The sequence below is a fragment of the Phoca vitulina genome, unplaced genomic scaffold, assembly GCF_004348235.1.
Source record: "Phoca vitulina isolate PV1807 unplaced genomic scaffold, GSC_HSeal_1.0 scaffold7, whole genome shotgun sequence".
Classification (NCBI taxonomy): domain Eukaryota; kingdom Metazoa; phylum Chordata; class Mammalia; order Carnivora; family Phocidae; genus Phoca; species Phoca vitulina.
The window spans coordinates 69,918,251-69,937,559 of record NW_022589710.1 but is presented as its reverse complement, the minus strand read 5'-3'; the positions used below and the strand labels follow the sequence as shown (position 1 = coordinate 69,937,559).

At 44.3% G+C, this 19,309-nt stretch overlaps 2 protein-coding genes across 3 annotated transcripts in view; one reads left to right on the top strand and one right to left on the bottom strand.

The window, feature by feature from the left end:
* Positions 1 to 19,025, bottom strand: part of TDRD9 (tudor domain containing 9) — a 115,382-nt gene extending 96,357 nt beyond the window's left edge. The window contains exons 1-2 of the mRNA XM_032406022.1: positions 18,734 to 19,025; positions 821 to 927 (exon numbers count right to left, since the gene is read on the bottom strand). Coding sequence (XP_032261913.1) covers positions 821 to 927; positions 18,734 to 18,921 — 295 coding nt within the window. The 5' untranslated portion in view covers positions 18,922 to 19,025. The remainder of the gene's footprint in view (positions 1 to 820; positions 928 to 18,733) is intronic.
* RD3L (retinal degeneration 3 like) lies at positions 7,564 to 9,614 on the top strand. Of its 2 annotated transcripts, XR_004299637.1 has the most exons (4): positions 7,564 to 7,600; positions 7,720 to 7,865; positions 8,252 to 8,557; positions 8,924 to 9,614. XR_004299637.1 is itself a non-coding variant. In XM_032406023.1 (3 exons), the coding sequence occupies exons 2-3, from the start codon at positions 8,259 to 8,261 to the stop codon at positions 9,219 to 9,221; spliced, it is 597 nt and encodes a 198-aa protein (XP_032261914.1). In that variant the 5' UTR covers positions 7,763 to 7,865; positions 8,252 to 8,258. The 2 variants fall into 2 exon arrangements, 1 of the variants encoding a protein (XP_032261914.1); XM_032406023.1 differs by lacking the exon at positions 7,564 to 7,600 and having other exon boundaries at positions 7,763 to 7,865; positions 8,924 to 9,221.
* Positions 19,026 to 19,309: the final 284 nt, after the last annotated feature.

Below are 19,309 nucleotides of genomic sequence, written 5' to 3'. Positions count from 1 at the left end.
TCAACAGCTATACCCAAGGCAGGCAGGGGGTGGAGGGAAGGTAGGAGGTGTTAAGAAGAAACTTTTACTTTATACATTTAAGCATTATTTAAAATTTCGTTTTAATATGTTTGTTGTTTAAAAAAACTGCAATCATTTTTTGGGGGCGCCTGGGTGGCTCAGTCGTTAAGCGTCTGCCTTCGGCTCAGATAATGATCCCAAGGTCCTGGGATCGAGCCCCGCATCGGGCTCCCTGCTCTGTGGGAAGCCTGCGTCTCCCTCTCCCACTCCCCTTGCTTGTGTTCCCTCTCTCGCTCTCTCTCTGTCAAGTAAATAAATAAAATCTTTTAAAAATAAATAAATAAATAAATAAATAAATAAATAAATAAAAATTAAAAATAAAAAAACTGTCATCATTTTCAAATAAAAATTTTAGGTAGTTCTAGAGGGGTGCCTGGCTGGTTCAAACAGTGGAGTATGTGACTCTTGATCTTGGGGTTGTGAGTTCAAGCCTCACGTTGGGTGTAAAAAATAATAAAATCTTTAACCAATATTTTTTTTAAATTTTAGGGAGTTCTAATTAATAGTAAGGTAAAAGACCATTATTAGTCTTTCCAAAAAACAGACTATTTTGAAACTATATTTAAAAGAGAAAAAAAATGACTGATTTACAACCCAATATACACTCACCCCCTCAAAAAAAAAAATCCTGAATTAACTAGCAATATGTATTCTTTCTTGACCAAAATATTACATTTCTAAAAGACTTTAAAGAGTGTAATGTTTTATTTGTGAATAACTAATGCAGCATATTTTTCAATATTTAAAGATACCCATTTACCTGGCCCACTGGTTGACTGATCACTGCCATACATATCAAATTCTTGTGCTTCAAGCTGTCTGTATTTGTTAATATACTCCACTTCTGAGCTCTTTCGGCTAAGTGGCCTGCAAAGAATATTCAATGTTAGTATACTGTTTCCGAAAAGCCAAGAAACCCCATGTGCCAGAGGAATTCTTGAATAGTTACTTTTGCACTAAATCATAGAAGAAAACATGCAAATGAAAATATGCTCCACTCCACATCTACTCGCCACTTAGTGCAAATTCAAACAGTGAGAAACCGTTGTTTCCTCCATCAGAGTGGAAGAATGAATGTTCTCCGATCACAGCGGAGTGGTAAATGGGGAAGACCGTTAGTGATCCTGAAGGGCAATCTGCCGGTATCCGGGCCACACTTCCCCCGCAGCGTCTTCCACAGAGCAGCATCTCACACGTAGAGAAGGACGCACCACCGGCCCAGCCGTGCGCGGAAGCGCTCACTTACTCAGCAAACGGTACCGACCGTCCGGCACACGCGAGGCACCGCCCCCGACACCAGAGATACAGCAGTGAACAAACAACGTCCTGCCCTCATGCGACAGTCACTCAAGTGGAGGAGACAGAAGATACATGCTCATCAGGGATACCGAGGGAAATTTAAAAGGCAAAGGTATAAAGGACTCCAGGGAAGAAGGGTCCAAACATTATGAAAGGGAGGAACCTCTTTACAGTGTCTGTAATAGTTAAGACCTGAAAACCAATGTCCAACGGAGGCCTAAGCTCAACGACGACACACTCCTACTTAGTATGCATCTTTTTAAGGACTGCCATAGCTATTATTCATACTAGTAGGTAAAAACGTCCAAGATGTTAAGTTAAAAAAAAGGTAACTGCAATGTGATATGCAAAATATACTATTATAATGTTTGCATTATCAATATTTAATTGCCCTGCTGTCAGAGAGAAGACTGTGTAATACCAATTCCTGAAACAGGAGATTTACTTTAATAAAATGCTATTTGCATTAAATCTTTACTTTTGCCTGATATTCATAGTTAACAGCAGCATTCTTTTGATTACCATTTACCCGAACGCTCCTTAATCCACTCAGCAAATTAATAATGAAGGGCTGACTCCACGCCAGGCACTGTCCTGAACACTTGGGATAAAGCAGCTGCCAGGGGTGCCTGGGTGGCTCAGTCAGTTAAGCACCTGACTCTTGATTTCAGCTCAGGTATGATCTCAGGGTCGTGGACTGAGCCCCACACTGGGCTCCACACTGGGCATGGAGCCTGCTTAAGATCCTCTCTCCCTCTCCTGCTGCCCCTCCCCCCACCAAAAGCAGCCGGCAGACTTTGCTCATGGAGCTTCCACTCTGGTTGAGAAAAGAAAAATAAAGGAAAACAAGAGTATGTTAGAGATTCTAAGTCCACAGAGAAAAACACAGCCAGGAGAGGAGATGGAGTGAGGGTGGCTGCAGTGTTAATTGATGATAAGGTGACATTAAAGCAAAGATCAAAACAAAGTAAGAGAGGGGCCGTGCAGCCCTATGAGGGGAAAGATCTCCTGACGGAGAACCCCGAAAGCCAGAGCCTGAGGCAAGTGTGCCAGCAAGAGTGAGGAGACAGAAGGAGCCAGAAGAAGTAGGGGGAGCCTAGAGGGACAGGGAAGTGGAATGGCTCTCAGGGAGGGCAGGGGGCAGGCTGCTGGCAGGCGCTCATTACAAAGATTTTGGCTTTTGCTCTGAGATGAGTTTTAAGCGGGGACAGAGAAATAGCAATATCGAACTCCTATGGTAACAGGCTGGCTGGGAGCAGCTGAAGCAGGGTGAGGTGACAGGGGCAGACACAGCAGAAGCAGGGAGACCACCTAACCATACTAGCACAACAGCCAAGGCCAGAGACAAGGTGGCTTGGACTAGAGGAGCAACAGGTAAGGGGGAGCCACGGGAATATGCTGGTGTACTAGATCTGGGTATGAAAAAACAAGAGTCAAGAACGATTCCCTGGTTCCCGTCGTTGGGAGGACCAAACACGCACACTGTACCCTGTGCCCCACAAAATGAAGCTACCAGGCCAGGATGGAACACATGGGCTGTTACTGGAGTCTCTGAAAGCACAGTAACGGGCAGACAGGGGAGGAAGACCAGAATTCAGAGCACCAGCAGGCAAACCAGGGGCGCGCCGGCCACTGTCTAACTCTGCCATCCCCTGAGCTGAACTCACTGCAGTGCCAAATGCACACACAGGTCCTGGCATAGACAGAGCACCCCAGAAGTGCCCTTGTGCCCCGTGGAGCAAGAAAGGGGACCCCAAATGCTCAAAGTGAGGGCAGTCCCCAGTTTTTCTCTTTTCTCCTTTCTCTCATGTTTCAGGGATCAGCAAGAGCCTCAAACTCTAAGGAGGGGAAACACCATCTCCCAGAGGGTAGGGTAGACCCTCACTGCCTACTTTCCTCCTGGGTCCTCCCACTGCTTGACCCCAGATGTGAATGCAGGCAGATGTACTGGCAGGAAGCGCAGGGTGGAGCAGAGCAATAAAGGACCAAAAAGGGGAGCTGCCTCAGGGACAGGAGAGTACCTGGGAAATCCAGACCCACCCCCCAAGGCCGCCCATAAGCTACTGGGTTCACCCCAAGGCTGCAGAGCATGCACAGACCCCCAACAGCTCACCACGGACTGAAGACTGAGGGCTTAACTACAGAACAGCCAGCAGGTGGCACCATGCAGGACAGACCCAGACAGCACGGCGATGGCTCTGAAAACCCACCAAGACCTTGGGCGCCTGGGGGGCTCAGATGGCTAAGCGGCTGCCTTCGGCTCAGGTTATGATCCCAGAGTCCTGGGATCGAGCCCCGTATCTGGCTCCCTGCTCAGCGGAGAGCCTGCTTCTCCCTCTCCCACTCCCCCTGCTGTGTTCCCTCTCTTGCTGTGTCTCTCTGTCAAATAAATAAATAAAATCTTAAAAAAAAATAAAGAAAAGAAAACCCAGAGACCTTGAACCCCACAGAAGGCTGGCAGGAACTTGCTGCCTGAACACAGCTGCTCAGCTGCATTCCCCAGAGGATTTAAACAAGCCCCAGAGCCCCATAATATCAGAATGCCCAGGATACACACAACTACTCAGCAATATGAAGAACGAGGAAAATCTCCAGAATGGAGCAATGACCACTTAGATACTGGCTACCAATTTAGAAACCCTACACCTCACACCAATCTCAAATCAATTCCAAACTGATTCAAAACCCAGGCACTTATGTTTTTAAGCCAAAAGCTAATGTTCTCCAACATTCAAGACCTTTGGAGTAGAGAAGGCCTTCATAAACAGGAGCACGAAAAGGAAAAGTCAAAAAGGACAGTATCAACAAACTAAACTGTCATTTAAGCTGATGAACAATGTCTCTAGAAAGGGCAAGAGCAATAGTCACTCAGGAGAAAACATCTGCAGCGCATGGCACTGGAGTACGTTAAGAATTCCTGTAAATCAAGAACATATGCACAACCCAACATAAACGTGATTTTTACCTTTAAAAAGCACATGCATCAGTGTATTTTTTTTTAAGATTTTATTCATTCATTTGACAGAGAGAGACACAGCGAGACAGGGAACACAAGCAGGGGGAGTGGCAGAGGGAGAAGCAGGCTCCCCACAGAGCAGGAAGCCCAATTCCGGAGCTGAATCCCAGGACCCTGGGATCATGACCTGAGCCGAAGGCAGACGCTTAAGGACTGAGCCACCCAGGCGCCCTGAATCAGTGTATTTTAATTAAAATATTTTAAAGAAAAAATAACACTGGGAAAAGAAATTTAACAGTTTTAGTTTCTCCTCAAATATTAACTGCATCTTTTTTTTAAAAAAGATTTATTTATTTATTTATTTATTGGTGGGGAGGGGCAGAGGGAGAGGGATAAGCTGACTCCCTGCTGAGCATGCAGCCTGATGCCGGGCTCCATTCTCTACCCTGAGATCACGACCTGAGCCGAAACCAGGTGCCCCTTAACTGCATCTTCACCAGCCGAAAGGAAGAAGAACCAATAATCCAGAACTTTAAATCCAGTAGCAAAGGAATTAAAAACAGAAGGCTATCAGTCTCCTTACAGTGATAAGTCTTCCCTCATTGCTAAAACATGCTCCTGGACACCACATGAGAAGGCAATGACAAAAAAGAAACTGACCAGTTTCATAGTTTAAGTTTTATGTCTTCCACACAAAATATCTTAAGGTTATAATTCATTAGAAACAATTCATTTATTCAACTTACTAAAATGTTTAATAAAATCCAAGTTAATCTGATCATAGCCTAATAAACAGGAAGGATTAACACAAATGTACTTTTTTTTTTAAGACTTTATTTATTTGACAGAGAGAGACACAGCTAGAGAGGGAACACAAGCAGGGGGAGTGGGAGAGGGAGAAGCAGGCTTCCCGCCGAGCAGGGAGCCCGACGCGGGGCTCGATCCCAGGACCCTGAGATCATGACCTGAGCTGAAGGCAGAGCCATCCAGGTGCCCCCACAAAGGTACCTTCTTACCCTGATCTACAAATATTTACATTCTCCATCTACATGGTAGTAGGAACATGACTGGAATATTTGGGCTCTATTTCAATCAAACAATCTCAGGATCTAGGACAGAAAAAAAATACAATTGATAATAATACTAGTAGCATACCCTGAGCACTAGAAACACAGGATTACACAATTAACCCATTAGAGGAAGGTGTGCTGAATGTAAGCTGATTGGTAAGAAAAAGCTCTGTGAGGGTTGGACTTGAGCAGTAGTCACGATGGCAAGACAGATGCCAACTAAGTGTCCTGGGGGTGGGAGATGGTCTTCGAGGAGCTCTGTGTAGTAGCTCACTTATCTTCAAATCTCCACTCAAAGGACACCCCCTCCCCAGAAAGGCCTTCCCTGACCTCCACATGGAACTGGGGGAGGCCTCCAGTCGATTAAACAACCGCCCCCCATCTGTGATCTGTGATCAGCTTACTGGACAACTCGTGCTCCTACTTGTCTTCCCACTGGAAGATGCTCTCCACAAGGGAAGAGACTAGGTCTGTCTTGTCCACTGCAGCAACCCCAGTCCCTAGCCAGCATTAGGCCACAGCACAGTCATCAAACTCTGCTGAGTGACTAAGAGCCAGCAATTCCAGTGGAGGGCAGAGCAGAATCTAATCAGAAAGGACTAGAAAACAGGGAGCAGAGAGAACAAGAACACAGACCAACCTTTCTATAAGTTCAAAGGAACACTAGAGCCAAGGAAAATATGCTGATGTTTTCCCTCAGACAGAAGAAAAACATTGGGTGGTATTTAAACAGGGCCCTGGAAACCAGAATTATGATGTGGGTAAGTGGAAAAGAGAAAGAGTAAACATCTGAAAAGACAGAGTCAGTGTGAGCCACTCTGAAGGGTCAGAGGGAGCATGACAAGCATCGGGACAGTCAGGCCTGCCTGAAACAAAAGACACAGTCTGGGGGAGAGTGAGAGGGAAAGCCAGGTAGGAAGGGATAATGCAAGACTGCAGAGGGCCCTGAGAAGAATTTGGTTTATGTTCCATAACCAATACATGTCTGACGTTGTTAACTACCTCAGAGGCAAAAATTTTAAGAATTAAAGCAATAACGAGGTTATTCAAAGGGAGAAGTGTCAGGATTCATCATGACTTTGGTAGAAAATCTGGTAGGACACTTGTGTCATGATAAATTTTCCTCTCCTCTCCTTTTCATACTCCACACAATGTAATATGAAAACCTTCTCATTGAAGAGAATGAATGCTGACATTGGGCTTTTTCTCACATACAAGCAGTAGGGGCTCCAGGCTGACCACACACATCACTCCTGATCATGCATGACATACAGGTCTGATGTAAACCCTGTCTATTCTTCATGGTTCACTTGCTGGAAAACGCAAGGGAAGAAACAAATGTTATAAAAGGAAAAGCCACTATGTAGTCATTTAACATAGAACTAGAGAGTAAAAGACCTGTCCACTCTTGAGCAAAAGACACACAGCACCTGAACGAAAAATAGCACAATAATGAGCATTACGCATCACTGGTACTCACCCAAGCAGTAAGTATAAGCGTCTCACCTTCAGTTCCAAAAGAAAACACTCTAATATCAGATCTTCTATAATGAATTATAAGACTTTGTTTTCAACTTTATATGTTCTTAGATCTCTATTTTTTCCTAACCTTAATCTACTATTGCTATGTTTTTAAAGAGATTATAAAGTATATTTTAGAGTTACCTACTTAAGCATTTATGTCCTCTGGCATTACAACTTGTTTAAACATATAAATTTAACTACTATTTAAAAAGAGGAACAGAATGAGTACAAAAAATAACCTTTGCTAAATATTTCACATGACAGATATCAGCATTCTTTGCCTACTTTGCTCAATCATAACAAATTTTCTCAAAATGGGTACTTTGCAAATCGTCAAGACTGATCCGTTTTTCCTGCTTTCACTGGAGGGGACAGTGACCCGGCTTCTAGATGGCCTGAAAGTTAAGCTTAAGAATAAAAGCAGTGTGGTTATTTTTAGAGCTCTACAGGCATAGAAATACAGCCCTAAACTGTGACCCACAGCTCTGCATAGCCGAGCCTCGCACCACGCGACAGTCCTCACCGTAGCCGGGAGCACATCCGCGGCGCCTCACACTATTGTTCTCGTTTCATTACCAAAGATAAGTCTGAGTGCAGTTAGGACCAGAGCCCACTGCAGCCAGCATCTTTTTCAAATAGACTGAGCTACGTTCAAAAGGTGGACTATTATATAATTTGTGAAGAATGAATGGTAAGTTATTTTTGTCATTTCTTCTAGCTTCCTTACAAGGTGAATTAATGAGCAGTCTCCCTAAATGAAGACATCACAACCTCATTCCTAACATAGAAACTTATTTATTTCAAATACAGTTTCAGTGGGTAAATAAGGAGGCTCATTCCTTCCAACAGGGGATACATCCAGGAGAACAACATATGCCTGAGTAAAACACAGCTTCATCACTAATTCAAGCAAATTCTTTGGCAACATCACCACATCGGACCCATCAACTTACCAGGTACGCTTTAAACCTTTTCTGCACAAAACCTAAGTCAAAAGTGTGTTTATAGATAGCACTTCTTATACGTTAATATTGTAAAGCCTCCTAAGAACTTTTTATAGCAAGTGTCAGTGTTAATTTTCAGAGAATGTTCAGTCTGGAGATTATCTCTTTGTATATTTCATTTCTGCTTAGCTACATAAACGTATTTTCAAAGCTTGGTTTTTGGTACTGACCTAGTTAGAAATTGAAAAGCTTTAATCCATGTTCTAATCTTATTCTGACCTGCTTATCTAACCAGTGAAAAACTCATGCACTTTTCTGGCAAATTTATTGTAAAGAAACAGATATTGCTCATCAGAACCACATTTTATGCAAATAAATAAGTGAGGATATTTCCATAGGCTAAAAATGCCACTTTTTGGCTGGATGAAATGGCCAAAATATGATTCCTACAAACCCACACACTCTCCTGGCTCCGACGTAGTGACAAAGACTCTGCTTCGGGAATTAAAGTGGCATCTGAAGGAGCGAGAGAGATTAATACAAGAGATCGAAAATGAACAAAAAGTTAAAAAAACAGGTGTGGATTACAACTGGCTGAGAAACTACCAGAATCCCCACACGACCATCCCAGCTACTGAACAAAGACAACTTGAAGTCCTTTGCTCACAAGTTCAACCTTGTCAAACTGGAACTATTCTCAGCAGGTAAAAATACTATGTTCTCTTTTGTGATATTTTGCTACTGTCAAGTCTAAGTTCCTCATACGTCTAGACTGGAAATTGTATTCTATCATGTAAATTCTTTAATCACGTGTATCAAAACCCGGCAACCAGAATCCCCAAGGATAGACTGGACAAAAATATCCATTGACATCTTATTGGCTAGGAAATATTTTTAAACCATATTCAGAATTTCTTTACTAAGAAGCTTAATTTTAAAGGAATGAGCAGATTACTCAAAAAGGTGAGCAACTACTATAGGATCACATTATTTAAGCTGTACTCTGGAGATAAACAGATATGACAAAAGAAAGTTTCTGAACTGAATGTTCATTACTGGTTTCCCTGCAGATTTCGAGAAGTTTTAGCAGAAAATGATGTACTGCCGTGGGAAATAGTCTACATCTTCAAGCAAGTTCTGAAAGACTTCCTAAACAGTACTAACAAAGGTAACCAGCAAGAAGGCCCGGAAGAGTCAGGGAACATAGACTGTCCTGTTCCTTCTGTGATCCTGGGCACAAGCTCCAGGGGTTCCAATAAAGACGAAATACCCACGATTTCTAGTTACGTGGACAAAACCACAAAGAACAGGTTCCCAGCATTCTCGCATAGAATATGGAACCTACCATATTATTACCCATCAAGTTAAGTTACTTATAACCAGAGAAGTTTTTATGGCCATCTTTAGAAGCAGAATTCTTAATATTAAGAATACAAAAAAGTAATGTGATTTCTCTGTTGCAAAGTCAAATGTTAAGTAGTTTTTAACTATGCATCCTATGTTTTAGTGTTCCTTTTTTATCCGCTCTAAAAATGCAATGCTTTATTGAACTGTATACTTTTAACTAAAATGATTCCTAAACACTTTGAAAAACACATTTGAAGTATTTTCTTATACTTCAAACACATCTCACAGGAACAAGTATGGAACTGGGCAAATTCTGTGTGAAAATTAGACATTAACCTTGACTTTTATTCCGAAAGGAAGCTATGTATAGAATAAAATAAATGATTGATGTGAATCTTGCTTTTACAATATAACACAGAAGTGACTCCAGCTCAGTCATTCTCAGTGGGGAAGGGGAAGATGGGCAGTGACAGAGAAAATAATGTGCAGTTTAAAGACTAAGTAGTGCTTTACTTCAACATTCAAAGTTGTTAATAATTACAACACTTTTAATCTCAATTAATACAATGGGAAAGTAAAAAATATAGAGCTATATTGTATCATTAAAAAGAAACAGGCTGGGTTCATTGAAAATAACAAATATTCTGGGGCCCCTGGGTGGCTCAGTCAGTTAAGCGTCCAACTCTTGGATTTCGGCTCAGGTCATGATCTCAGGGTCGTGGGATCAAGCCCCAGGTTGGGCTCCCTGCTGAGCATGGATCCTGCTTAAGATTCTCTCTCTCCCTCTGCCCCTCCAGTCCTCTCTAAAAATATAGCAAATATTCAATATACAAAATTCAGTATTTCATAATTTCATTAAAGTAGAAAACTAACCACTGGATTTATTTTTTTTTATAAAGTCCTAGGATCTTTATCATCTTAAAAGTAAGTCCAAGGAACCTAATGTTTACAACTTTATATTTAGAGATTTGCTGTTTTTTCCCCATCTAAAAGGAAAAATATTGAAGACTAGAACTCAATATCCACTCCAAAAAAAAAAAAACCCTTCTGACTTGTTTTTTCCTGGACTCTTGGCCAACATCTACACCATTCTGAACGAGTCTCAATTTGGTCTTTAATCCTGTGTCATAAATGGTGTCAACCTGACCAGGGTTTAAGACAAGGTAAGTGGAAACACAGCCCTACGTGGATCTAAAATAAAGACACCTCTCACTCCTGTTCCCTTTTCATTGTTTTCATGAGCTAACTATCCATGATTCTTTAATCACTATAAAAGTCTTAGAGTGGACACTGTGGGAGAGCTAAGTATCCCCAGAAGTGCATAACTGATTATTGTCCAGTGAATACATTAGAAACAAGAGTTTTAATATTATTGCCTCAATGGTGATAACAAAATTTGTTTTAAACAACATGGAGTTTGTCTATGAAATGCGACACTAGAACTGGCCACCTCACCATGTGGGTTAGGAAATACACACCAGAAAGAGGCCCCAAACACTCCATTCTCTCCACAAGGCATCTCCATCAGCCACCACACAAAAGAAATGACCAAGCCCACCACACTTCTGAGAGGTGCCATGCTCCCTGTCCAGACAGGAAGAGGAGAATTTTCTTAAGACCCTCCTGTCCGAAGCTTCCTGCAACTGAAGAAGCTGCAGACAGTTAGGTGACCCACTAGTCAAGGAGGAACATGAACCCCATGCTGCTTTAAGTCATCCATGACGCAATCAATTCCACAACCAGACTTTAAAGGGGAGTAGAAGAAATACACTGCATTTTGGTATGCAAAGTCTCCATCTCTCACTTTGTTTTGGCAATAACCTAATAACCACATTTCCAGTGAGAGCATTGGTGTATGTAATTTAAAGCTATAGTTGTTCCTAGAAAATCTACAAATCAAATAAAAATTTTAACACAAATAACTTCCTAAATATTAACAGATCCTGCTTCTATACTTTGGGCTGCTTATAGTACCTAAAGTTGGCAAGAAGATGAAGGTCAAAAACATAAGGGGGGGTGCAGATGGGGGAGAAGAATACCAGGAAAGCTTTAGGCATGTTTTATAAAGAGAGAGTATTGACGCAGTGACTAAAAGCTTTAGCTAGGAAATAGGTGTAAATACATTAATCCACATAAAAGTACTCTGCAATCTGACACATCATAAGCTCTCAGGAGTTAGCATTATCAACCTGCCCAGTCCATTTAACAATGTTAAAGTCATTCTTCCACATGCCAGACACTGTGCGAAACACTGCATATATACCCTCATTCAGTCCTTTCCTTCAAAGTAGGTAATATTAGTCCCCCTTGACAGATGAACAAATAGCCTCGGACACATTCAATGGCTTGCCCAGTATCAGGAACAACAGGGTGGGGATCCGTATCACTCTGTCAGGTCCCTAGCACCCCTCCAGCCTCGACCTACTCTCTGAGCTCCAAATGCATAGTCAAGTGCCTACTTGACACACCTCCTTTTGGATGCCCACAGGCAAGCAAAGTCACAGAGGTTTGTTTTTTGAAAGGATAAATAAAAATCAAGAAAGAAACAAAGAATCAAAACAACACACACACACACACACACACACACACACACAAATGAAAAGCATAGCTATTTAAAAACTTCAGCTCAGTAAATGACACCACCACCAAGCCATCCAATTCTGTAAGCCAGAATCTCAGAACCATTCTGGAGGGCAGAGGGGTCAAAAACCCCTCACAAACAAGTAAGACTTGGGGCACATGGTAAGGGCTTTAGAGGAGAAAAAAAAATGTTGAAAGAGATTAGAGAGGCAGAGAGAGGAGGTGTGGGAGGACTTTGTGCAGCTGTGGAGGCCATAGGAGACCTCTGCAAGAAGTAAGACACTGGAACAGGGCCCAGAATGAGGAGAGCAGTCAGTCACGGAAAGAAACTGGACTGCGGGGGGGGGGGGGGGGGGGGGGGGGGGGGGGGGGGCGGGCTTTCCAGGCAGAGGGGTAGATGCAGAAGCCCCAAGGCAGAAATGAGTTCAGTGTCTTCCAGACACAGAAAAAATGCCAATGTGGCCAGAGTACAGCAGATTAGGCAGACGCCAGATGGAGGAAGGCCTGGCAAGCCACGACAGAGTCTGCATTTTATTCTAATGGCAATCTATCCACAGAAAGCTGCACACCTACTCAAAGAACCTTAGCAGTGAATGTTTACTCAAGAACTTGCTCATTTAACAAATAGTAACTGAGCATCTACCTCATGCCAGGTATTCTTCTAGGTGCTAGAATAAATTGTTGGGGGGCAAGGATGGAAGCTAGGAGAATAAAAATAGAAGACTTTTGCAATAATCCAGGAAAGAGATGATGGTGGTTTACTTAGTCCAGGGTGGTGAAAGTATAAACAGTGAAGTGTGCTCTTATTCTGGAAACATTTTACAGTACAGTTGCCAGGATATTTTGATTTTCATTGGATTGAAAACACACACACACCCTTAGGGAAATCAGCTATGGTCAAAGAAGTAAGGCAGATTTCATGATTCAGTCAAGGCAGGAGTGGATAAGGAGGTCACTCTCATTTCCTGTGTATCATAAGCAATCAATAATTGGGATCTACTAAGGCAGTTCATTCATGCAAACAAGTATCTGGGTTCCTACTGTATGTCAGGCACTAGGCGGCGGAGATTCGGTGATAATCTGTTCCCTCACAAAGGTCTTACGTGGCGAAAACAACATAAAGGAATTCCATACAAGTACTAAGAGAAGCACATGGGGTACTAGGCAAACAGTTGTGTACTTAAAGTGGGGAGGGTCACTCGCTTAGTTTTCTTCTGAGCCTTCCAGCTGCTCCTTCTCACCCTCCTTTGTTCATTCCATCTTGTCAACCTCTAAATGTTCAAGGTCCAGGCCTGGGTCCTTGGACCTCCTCTCCTTCAGCACTCACCCGCTAGGATCCACCACCCATAGTCTGGGTGAGCTCATTGGTCTCAAAGCCTTAAATCCCCAAACATCTGGCTCCAGCCAGGTTTCTTTCCTCAACTCCAGATGCTTACATTTACTGCCCACATTTACATGATCTACTAGTAATATCAAGTTAAAGTGTTCGAATCAAACTCCTACTGCTTCCCCATACACCAGCTCCTCCTGAAGTCCTGCCTTTCTCAGTAAATGACAACATGCTCCAGCTGCTCAGCCAGAAACCTTGGTGTCACCCATGACTGGCTTCCCACTCGTGTTCTGTATCTGATCCAGCTACAAAGTCCTTGCCTCTGTCTTAGAAACATATCCGAACTCCACTCTGCTTACCACCTCCACTGCTAAGTCCTGGTCTAACCTACCGTCCTCTCTCCTTGGATGATGTATTAGTGAGCGTTCTCCAGAGGAAAAAACCAACAGGATGTGTGTGTATACAGAGAGAGAGAGAGAGATTTATTTTAAGGAATTAGCTAGGCCAGCAGGCTGGAAACCCAAGGAGGAGTTGCAGTCCGAGTCTAAAGGGATTTGGCAGAATTCCGTCCTGTTTCAGGAGGTCAGTCTTTTCTCTAGCCATGTCTTCAACTGATTTGATGAGGCCCACCCACAATTCGGAAGGTAATCTGCTTTACTAAAAATCCATCAACTTAAATGTTAATTTCATTCAAAAACCACCTTCACAGAAACATCCAGAATCATGCTGGGCCAAATACAGGCGTGATGCCCCAGCCAAGCTGACACATACAGGCGACGTCAAAGATAATACCAACAGACTCTTCCCTGATCTCCCTGCTTCTGCCCTAGGCCCGCTCCAGTCCATTCCACACAGCAGGGATCGTTAAAGCCTTAAGTCATGTCACAGCTCTGCTCAAAACCCTAGAGTGCCCTCCAATGGTTCCCCAGTAGCCTCAGATGAAGTAGCAAAGTCCTCCCTGATTTCAGGGACAGTTCTGGACCCAGCTCCATCCCTCTCTGAGCTCCCCTATTCTCTCTCACACAGCTACTCCACTCCAGTAGGACACAGATACAGAACACTTTAATGGCAAAGTGGCCTACCAAACTAAATCTGTTAAACAGATAAGAAGGTCTTTAAAAAAACATGGCCTTTCCAAAAAACACATGAAAAAATGCTCAAAATCGCTTGGCATCAGGGAAATCCAAATCAAAACCTCAATGAGATACCACCTCACACCAGTCAGAATGGCTAAAATTAACAAGTCAGGAAACGACAGATGTTGGCGGGGATGCGGAGAAAGGGGAACCCTCCTACACTGTTGGTGGGAATGCAAGCTGGTGCAGCCTCTCTGGAAAACAGTATGGAGGTTCCTCAAAAAGTTGAAAACAGAGCTGCCCTACGACCCAGCAACTGCACCACTGGGTATTTACCCCAAAGATACAAATGTAGGGATCCGAAGGGGTATGTGCACCCCAATGTTTATAGCAGCAATGTCCACAAGAGCCAAACTGTGGAAAGAGCCAAGATGTCCATTGACAGATGAACGGATAAAGAAGATGTGGTATATATACACAATGGAATATTATGCAGCCATCAAAAAGAATGAGCTCTTGCCATTTCCAACAGTGTGGATGGAACCGGAGGGTATTATGCTGAGCGAAATAAGTCAATCAGAGAAAGACAAGTATCATATGACCTCGCTGATATGAGGAATTCTTAATCTCAGGAAACAAACTGAGGGGTGCTGGAGTGGTGGGGGGTGGGAGGGATGGGGTGGCTGGGTGATAGACACTGGGGAGGGTATGTGCTATGGTGAGTGCTGTGAATTGTGCAAGACTGTTGAATCTCTGTACCTCAAAAATAGGTGCAGATCTATACCTCTGAAACAAATAATGCAATATATGTTAAGGAAAAGAAGAAGAAGAAGAAGATAGCAGGAGGGGAAGAATGAAGGGGGGGAATCGGAGGGGGAGACCATGAGAGACTATGGACTCTGAGAAACAAACTGAGGGTTCTAGAGGGGAGGGGGGTGGGAGGATGGGTTAGCCTGGTGATGGGTATTAAAGAGGGCATGTTCTGCATGGAGCACTGGGTGTTATGCACAAACAATGAATCATGGAACACTACATCTAAAACTAATGATGGTGATTAACATAATAAAAGTTTTTTAAAAACATGGCCTTTGTGAGTGAACAGAAAATAGGAATCCTTGGAGAATGACACACACATTAACATCTGTGCAAAGCCTACATACTGAAAAGCAACAAGGCAAAAAGGAAAAAGTAATATACTTATATGTGGAGTCAAACACATCCATCCTTACAACATAATAACACAAGGGATGGCGGTAACTTTCTCAACAAGTTATCTGATCCTCAGCTATAACGTGGGACTTCCCTTGTCAGAAGGACTGAGGCTGTTGTGCGCCTGTGTCCCCTGACACAAAGCTCAACACAGCAGGCACTTAACCCACGTGAGATGTGCCAAGGAGGAAACACTGAATTACATAAAAAGGAACTGGGTAAAAGGAACCACCGGATATAGTGGGAAAGTTTTCTCTGGGACAAAGTACACTCTAAGGTGCTAAAGGGTCTGATATTTTCTACTTCTCTTCTTTTAATGCTGGTGGTCACTACTCACATGACCTATAAAGCTGATTTAACAATGCTCTTGTGGACTGAACTCCAGAGAGCTACTCTAAGCTACTCTTAGCCTGACTGTCCTCTCAGACATGGTTTCACTATGTGATATCCTATGCTTGTAAAGCCTGTCTTCCTGTACGTCAAATGTTTTCTCACCAAGGTCAAAACCTACTCAGTCTCCTTTCTGGAAAGACATCAGTCAACAAGCCAGCCACTGTGGTTGAGACTGGCTTTCAGGTCAGCTCACCCTAAGTCAATCCCAACTCTACCACTGTATTAGTTTTCTGTTGCTGCCATAACAAATTACCACAAACTCAGCAATTCAGCAGTTCAAAACAACACAAATCTATCATCTCACAGTTTCTGTAAATCAGAACTTCAGGTGGACTCAACTAGGTCCTCTGCTCAAGGTCCCATGAGGCCAAAATCAAGATGTCGGTTGGGTGGCTCAGTCAGTTAAGCCTCCGTCTCTTGATTTTGGCTCAGGTCATGATCTCCGGGTCCTGAGACTGAGCCCTACATAGGGCTCCACGATGATCATGAAGCCTGCTTAAGATTCTGTCTCTCTCCCTCTGTCCCCCACCCCCGTGCCCTCTCCCTCTCTCCGTCTCTCTCAAAAAAAAAAAAAAAATGTTGGCATGGCTGCATTCACTATAAGAGGCTCATTAAGGTTGTCAGCCAAATTCAGTTCCTTTAAGTTGTAAGACGGAGGTCCCCATTTCCCTAAAGGCTGTCAGCCAGGATTCCATCTTTGCTCCCAACTGCCCACATTCTTCTACTTCCTTTGTGGCCCAGTCTAGCAAGAACTGATCAAGTCCCTCTCATGTTTCAAATCCCTGGCTCCAGTCGGAGAAGGTCTCTGTTTTTAAGGTTCGTGTGATTAGACAATCCAGGTAATCTCCCTATTTTAGGTACTATAACCTTAGTTACATCAGTAAAATCCCTTTTGCCATGTAATATAAGGTAGTCACAGGTTCTAGTGGTTTTCTTTTTGTGGGGGGAGGGTGTGGATCATTCTACCTACCATGACTATTTATCAGTTAGGCAAGCCACTTTACCACCCAAGTCTGTTTCCTTCAGATTTCTACAAAATCAAGATAATGCCATCAATGTCAAGGGGTTATTTCAAAGATTCAATAATATAACTATATGTGAGTGCCTACTACATGGGAGAACCTCTGGCATTAGGTATGTGGTGAGGGCCCAGGACGGGACTTCCAGAAGAAGTACTACTCAGACTCAAAGCTCTATACAGACAAGCAAACCTCAACGTTATCTGCCCGTCTCTAGTTATTTGCCTGTTTCTAGTTACCTACAGAAGTTGAAATGTTTATGGCAATTTTACAAAATAATTTTATATGTTGACTATAATAATTTTTAAATAGGGCTTATATTTTGTCTGTTTTCATTCCATTACTCCGAAATTTCATTTTTATTGATTTTTCAAAGTCTCAGTCCATGAAGGACTGAAAATTTTAAAAATTGATCCTTAGTAGTTAGAAAAACATTTAAACCTGTACTTTCGGTTTCTGAAAAGGTCAATAATTTACTTCCACTACCACAATGAGTTACTTAAAAGCAACACAGCTCTGCCTGCTACAAGCAGGGGAGCACTGAAGAGACAGGATAGTCCACAGGACCATTCACCAGTGCTCTTCAAGGAAACAAAGTGTGCAAGAACAGAAACAAAACGGCCACTCTAAAGCTGCACAAGGGTCTCTTTGTCCCTTCCCTGTATCCAAGAAAAAAATTTACCAAAGATCCCAAGTTGCCCTTGACTCTACAAGGGCCTGAAGCTTGTCTACAGATGCTTGAAGCAAACCCATGAAAACTTAATGGGGCCAAAGAACAAGAATAACTTTTTTAAAAAGTAAAACACAAAACCACCCTCTCAGCTGTAAAAGGTGTTGAACTCGGGGCGGGGGGAAGTCCAAGCAGTGACACAGATACCCCAAGATGGGAGTACTTCCACACTGGCCTGCTTTAAAGAGGGAGCAGGTGTTTCTACACACCCGATCTGGGTTTTCTAAAAAACGGAAGGCCTCCTCTTGCCTTTTTATTTCCACCAAAATCATGTGAACAGATGAACCAACAGCAGTTACTTCAGTCAAAAAATAGTTGGAGTAAATAAAAAAAATCCTAAAAAAAAAAAAAATAGTGGGAGGAAGAGCATTAATAAAACTGAACAAAGATCCAGCATTCCAACTGCTTGATATTCACCCAAATGGGCGAAAACTTTTGACCCACAAAAACCTGCACAGAAATGTTTACCACAGCTTTACTCATAATTGTCAAAACTCGGAAGCACCCGGCATCCTTCAGTAGCTGAATGCATAGATTGTGCTACGTCCATCCACCGCATGGAATATTATTCAGCACTTATTTAAAAAAAAAAAAAAAAAAAAGCTACCAAGCCATGAAAAAATACGAAGGAAACTTAAGTGCATATTGCAAAATCAAAGTAGCCAATCTGAAAAGGCAACACATGGTCTGATTCCAACTGCAGGACGACGGAAAACGCGGGACAGACAGAAGGATCAGTGGCTGCCACCTGTCCACAGCCACACACACGGCCGCCAGGAGCGACCCCTCAACTACCGACTGCGGTTACTGAGAACACGGGCACAGGGTCGCTCCGTGGTAACACACGAAGGACACTAAAGCAAGGGACGAACAGGGACGCTGGTGGTGGGCTGAAGGAGGCACTCAGGACCTGGGGCTTCGCTCGATTTTTCTGTAAACCTCAACGGCTCTAAAAGACGAAGTCTATTAATAAAACACTGAGAAAGGGAACCAAAGTCGGGTGGCTCGGCCTCCGGAAGGAGCCGAGGTTCCCTCTGTCCCTTTGACCCAGTGCCTGGGTCACTGGATGAGGCCCGCCGGACGGGCAGCCGGCTCGGGGGCAGCCTGGGGGCCACGGACGGGGTCACGCGGCGCCTGGGGAGCCCACGCACCCCCCCGCCCCCCTCCCGGGCCGCGCCCGCGCCTCGCCGGCCTACCTCCTGGACGCCACGGGCTGGGCCTGGGCCGCGGGGGCCAAGCCTGGGGCCACGTCCCGGCGCTGCGCCTCGTCCCTGGCCGCCTCGGCCGGGAAAGCGGGCGGCGAGCCCAGCAGCTCCACATCCGTCACGGTCTTGCCGATCGTAAACCAGTCGTTGATCTGGTCGAGGGTGAGCTTGCGCAGCATGCTGCCGGCCTCGCGTCGACGCCGTCACAACTGCCTCGCGGAGCCGCGGGAACAGAAGACGTCGGGAACGTGACGGCGCAACGTGGTGACGCCAGGAACGCGGCCCCGCCCCGCCCAAGCCCTCCAATCAGAACGCTCCAGCGCCCACGCGGCCCGAACCTCGTGCCGTCCACCCGGCCCCGCCCGGCCCAAACTTCGTGCCGCTGACCCCGCCCCGCCCGGGCCTTCCAATCAGAACGCGCCAGCGCCAGCGCCCGCGCGGCCCGAACCTCGTGCCGCTGACTCCGCCCAGCCCGGGCCCTCCAATCAGAACGCGCCAGCGCCGCGCGGCCCGAACCTCGTGCCGCTGACCCCGCCCCTCCCGGGCCCTCCAATCAGAACGCGCCAG

Excerpts from the sequence above, each read along its gene's own strand:
- RD3L (XM_032406023.1), top strand. The coding sequence starts at position 8,259 with ATGCCACTTTTTGGCTGGATGAAATGGCCAAAATATGATTCCTACAAA. Across the intron at positions 8,558-8,923 it reads ACTGGAACTATTCTCAGCAG|ATTTCGAGAAGTTTTAGCAG; the intron begins GTAAAAATACTA and ends GTTTCCCTGCAG.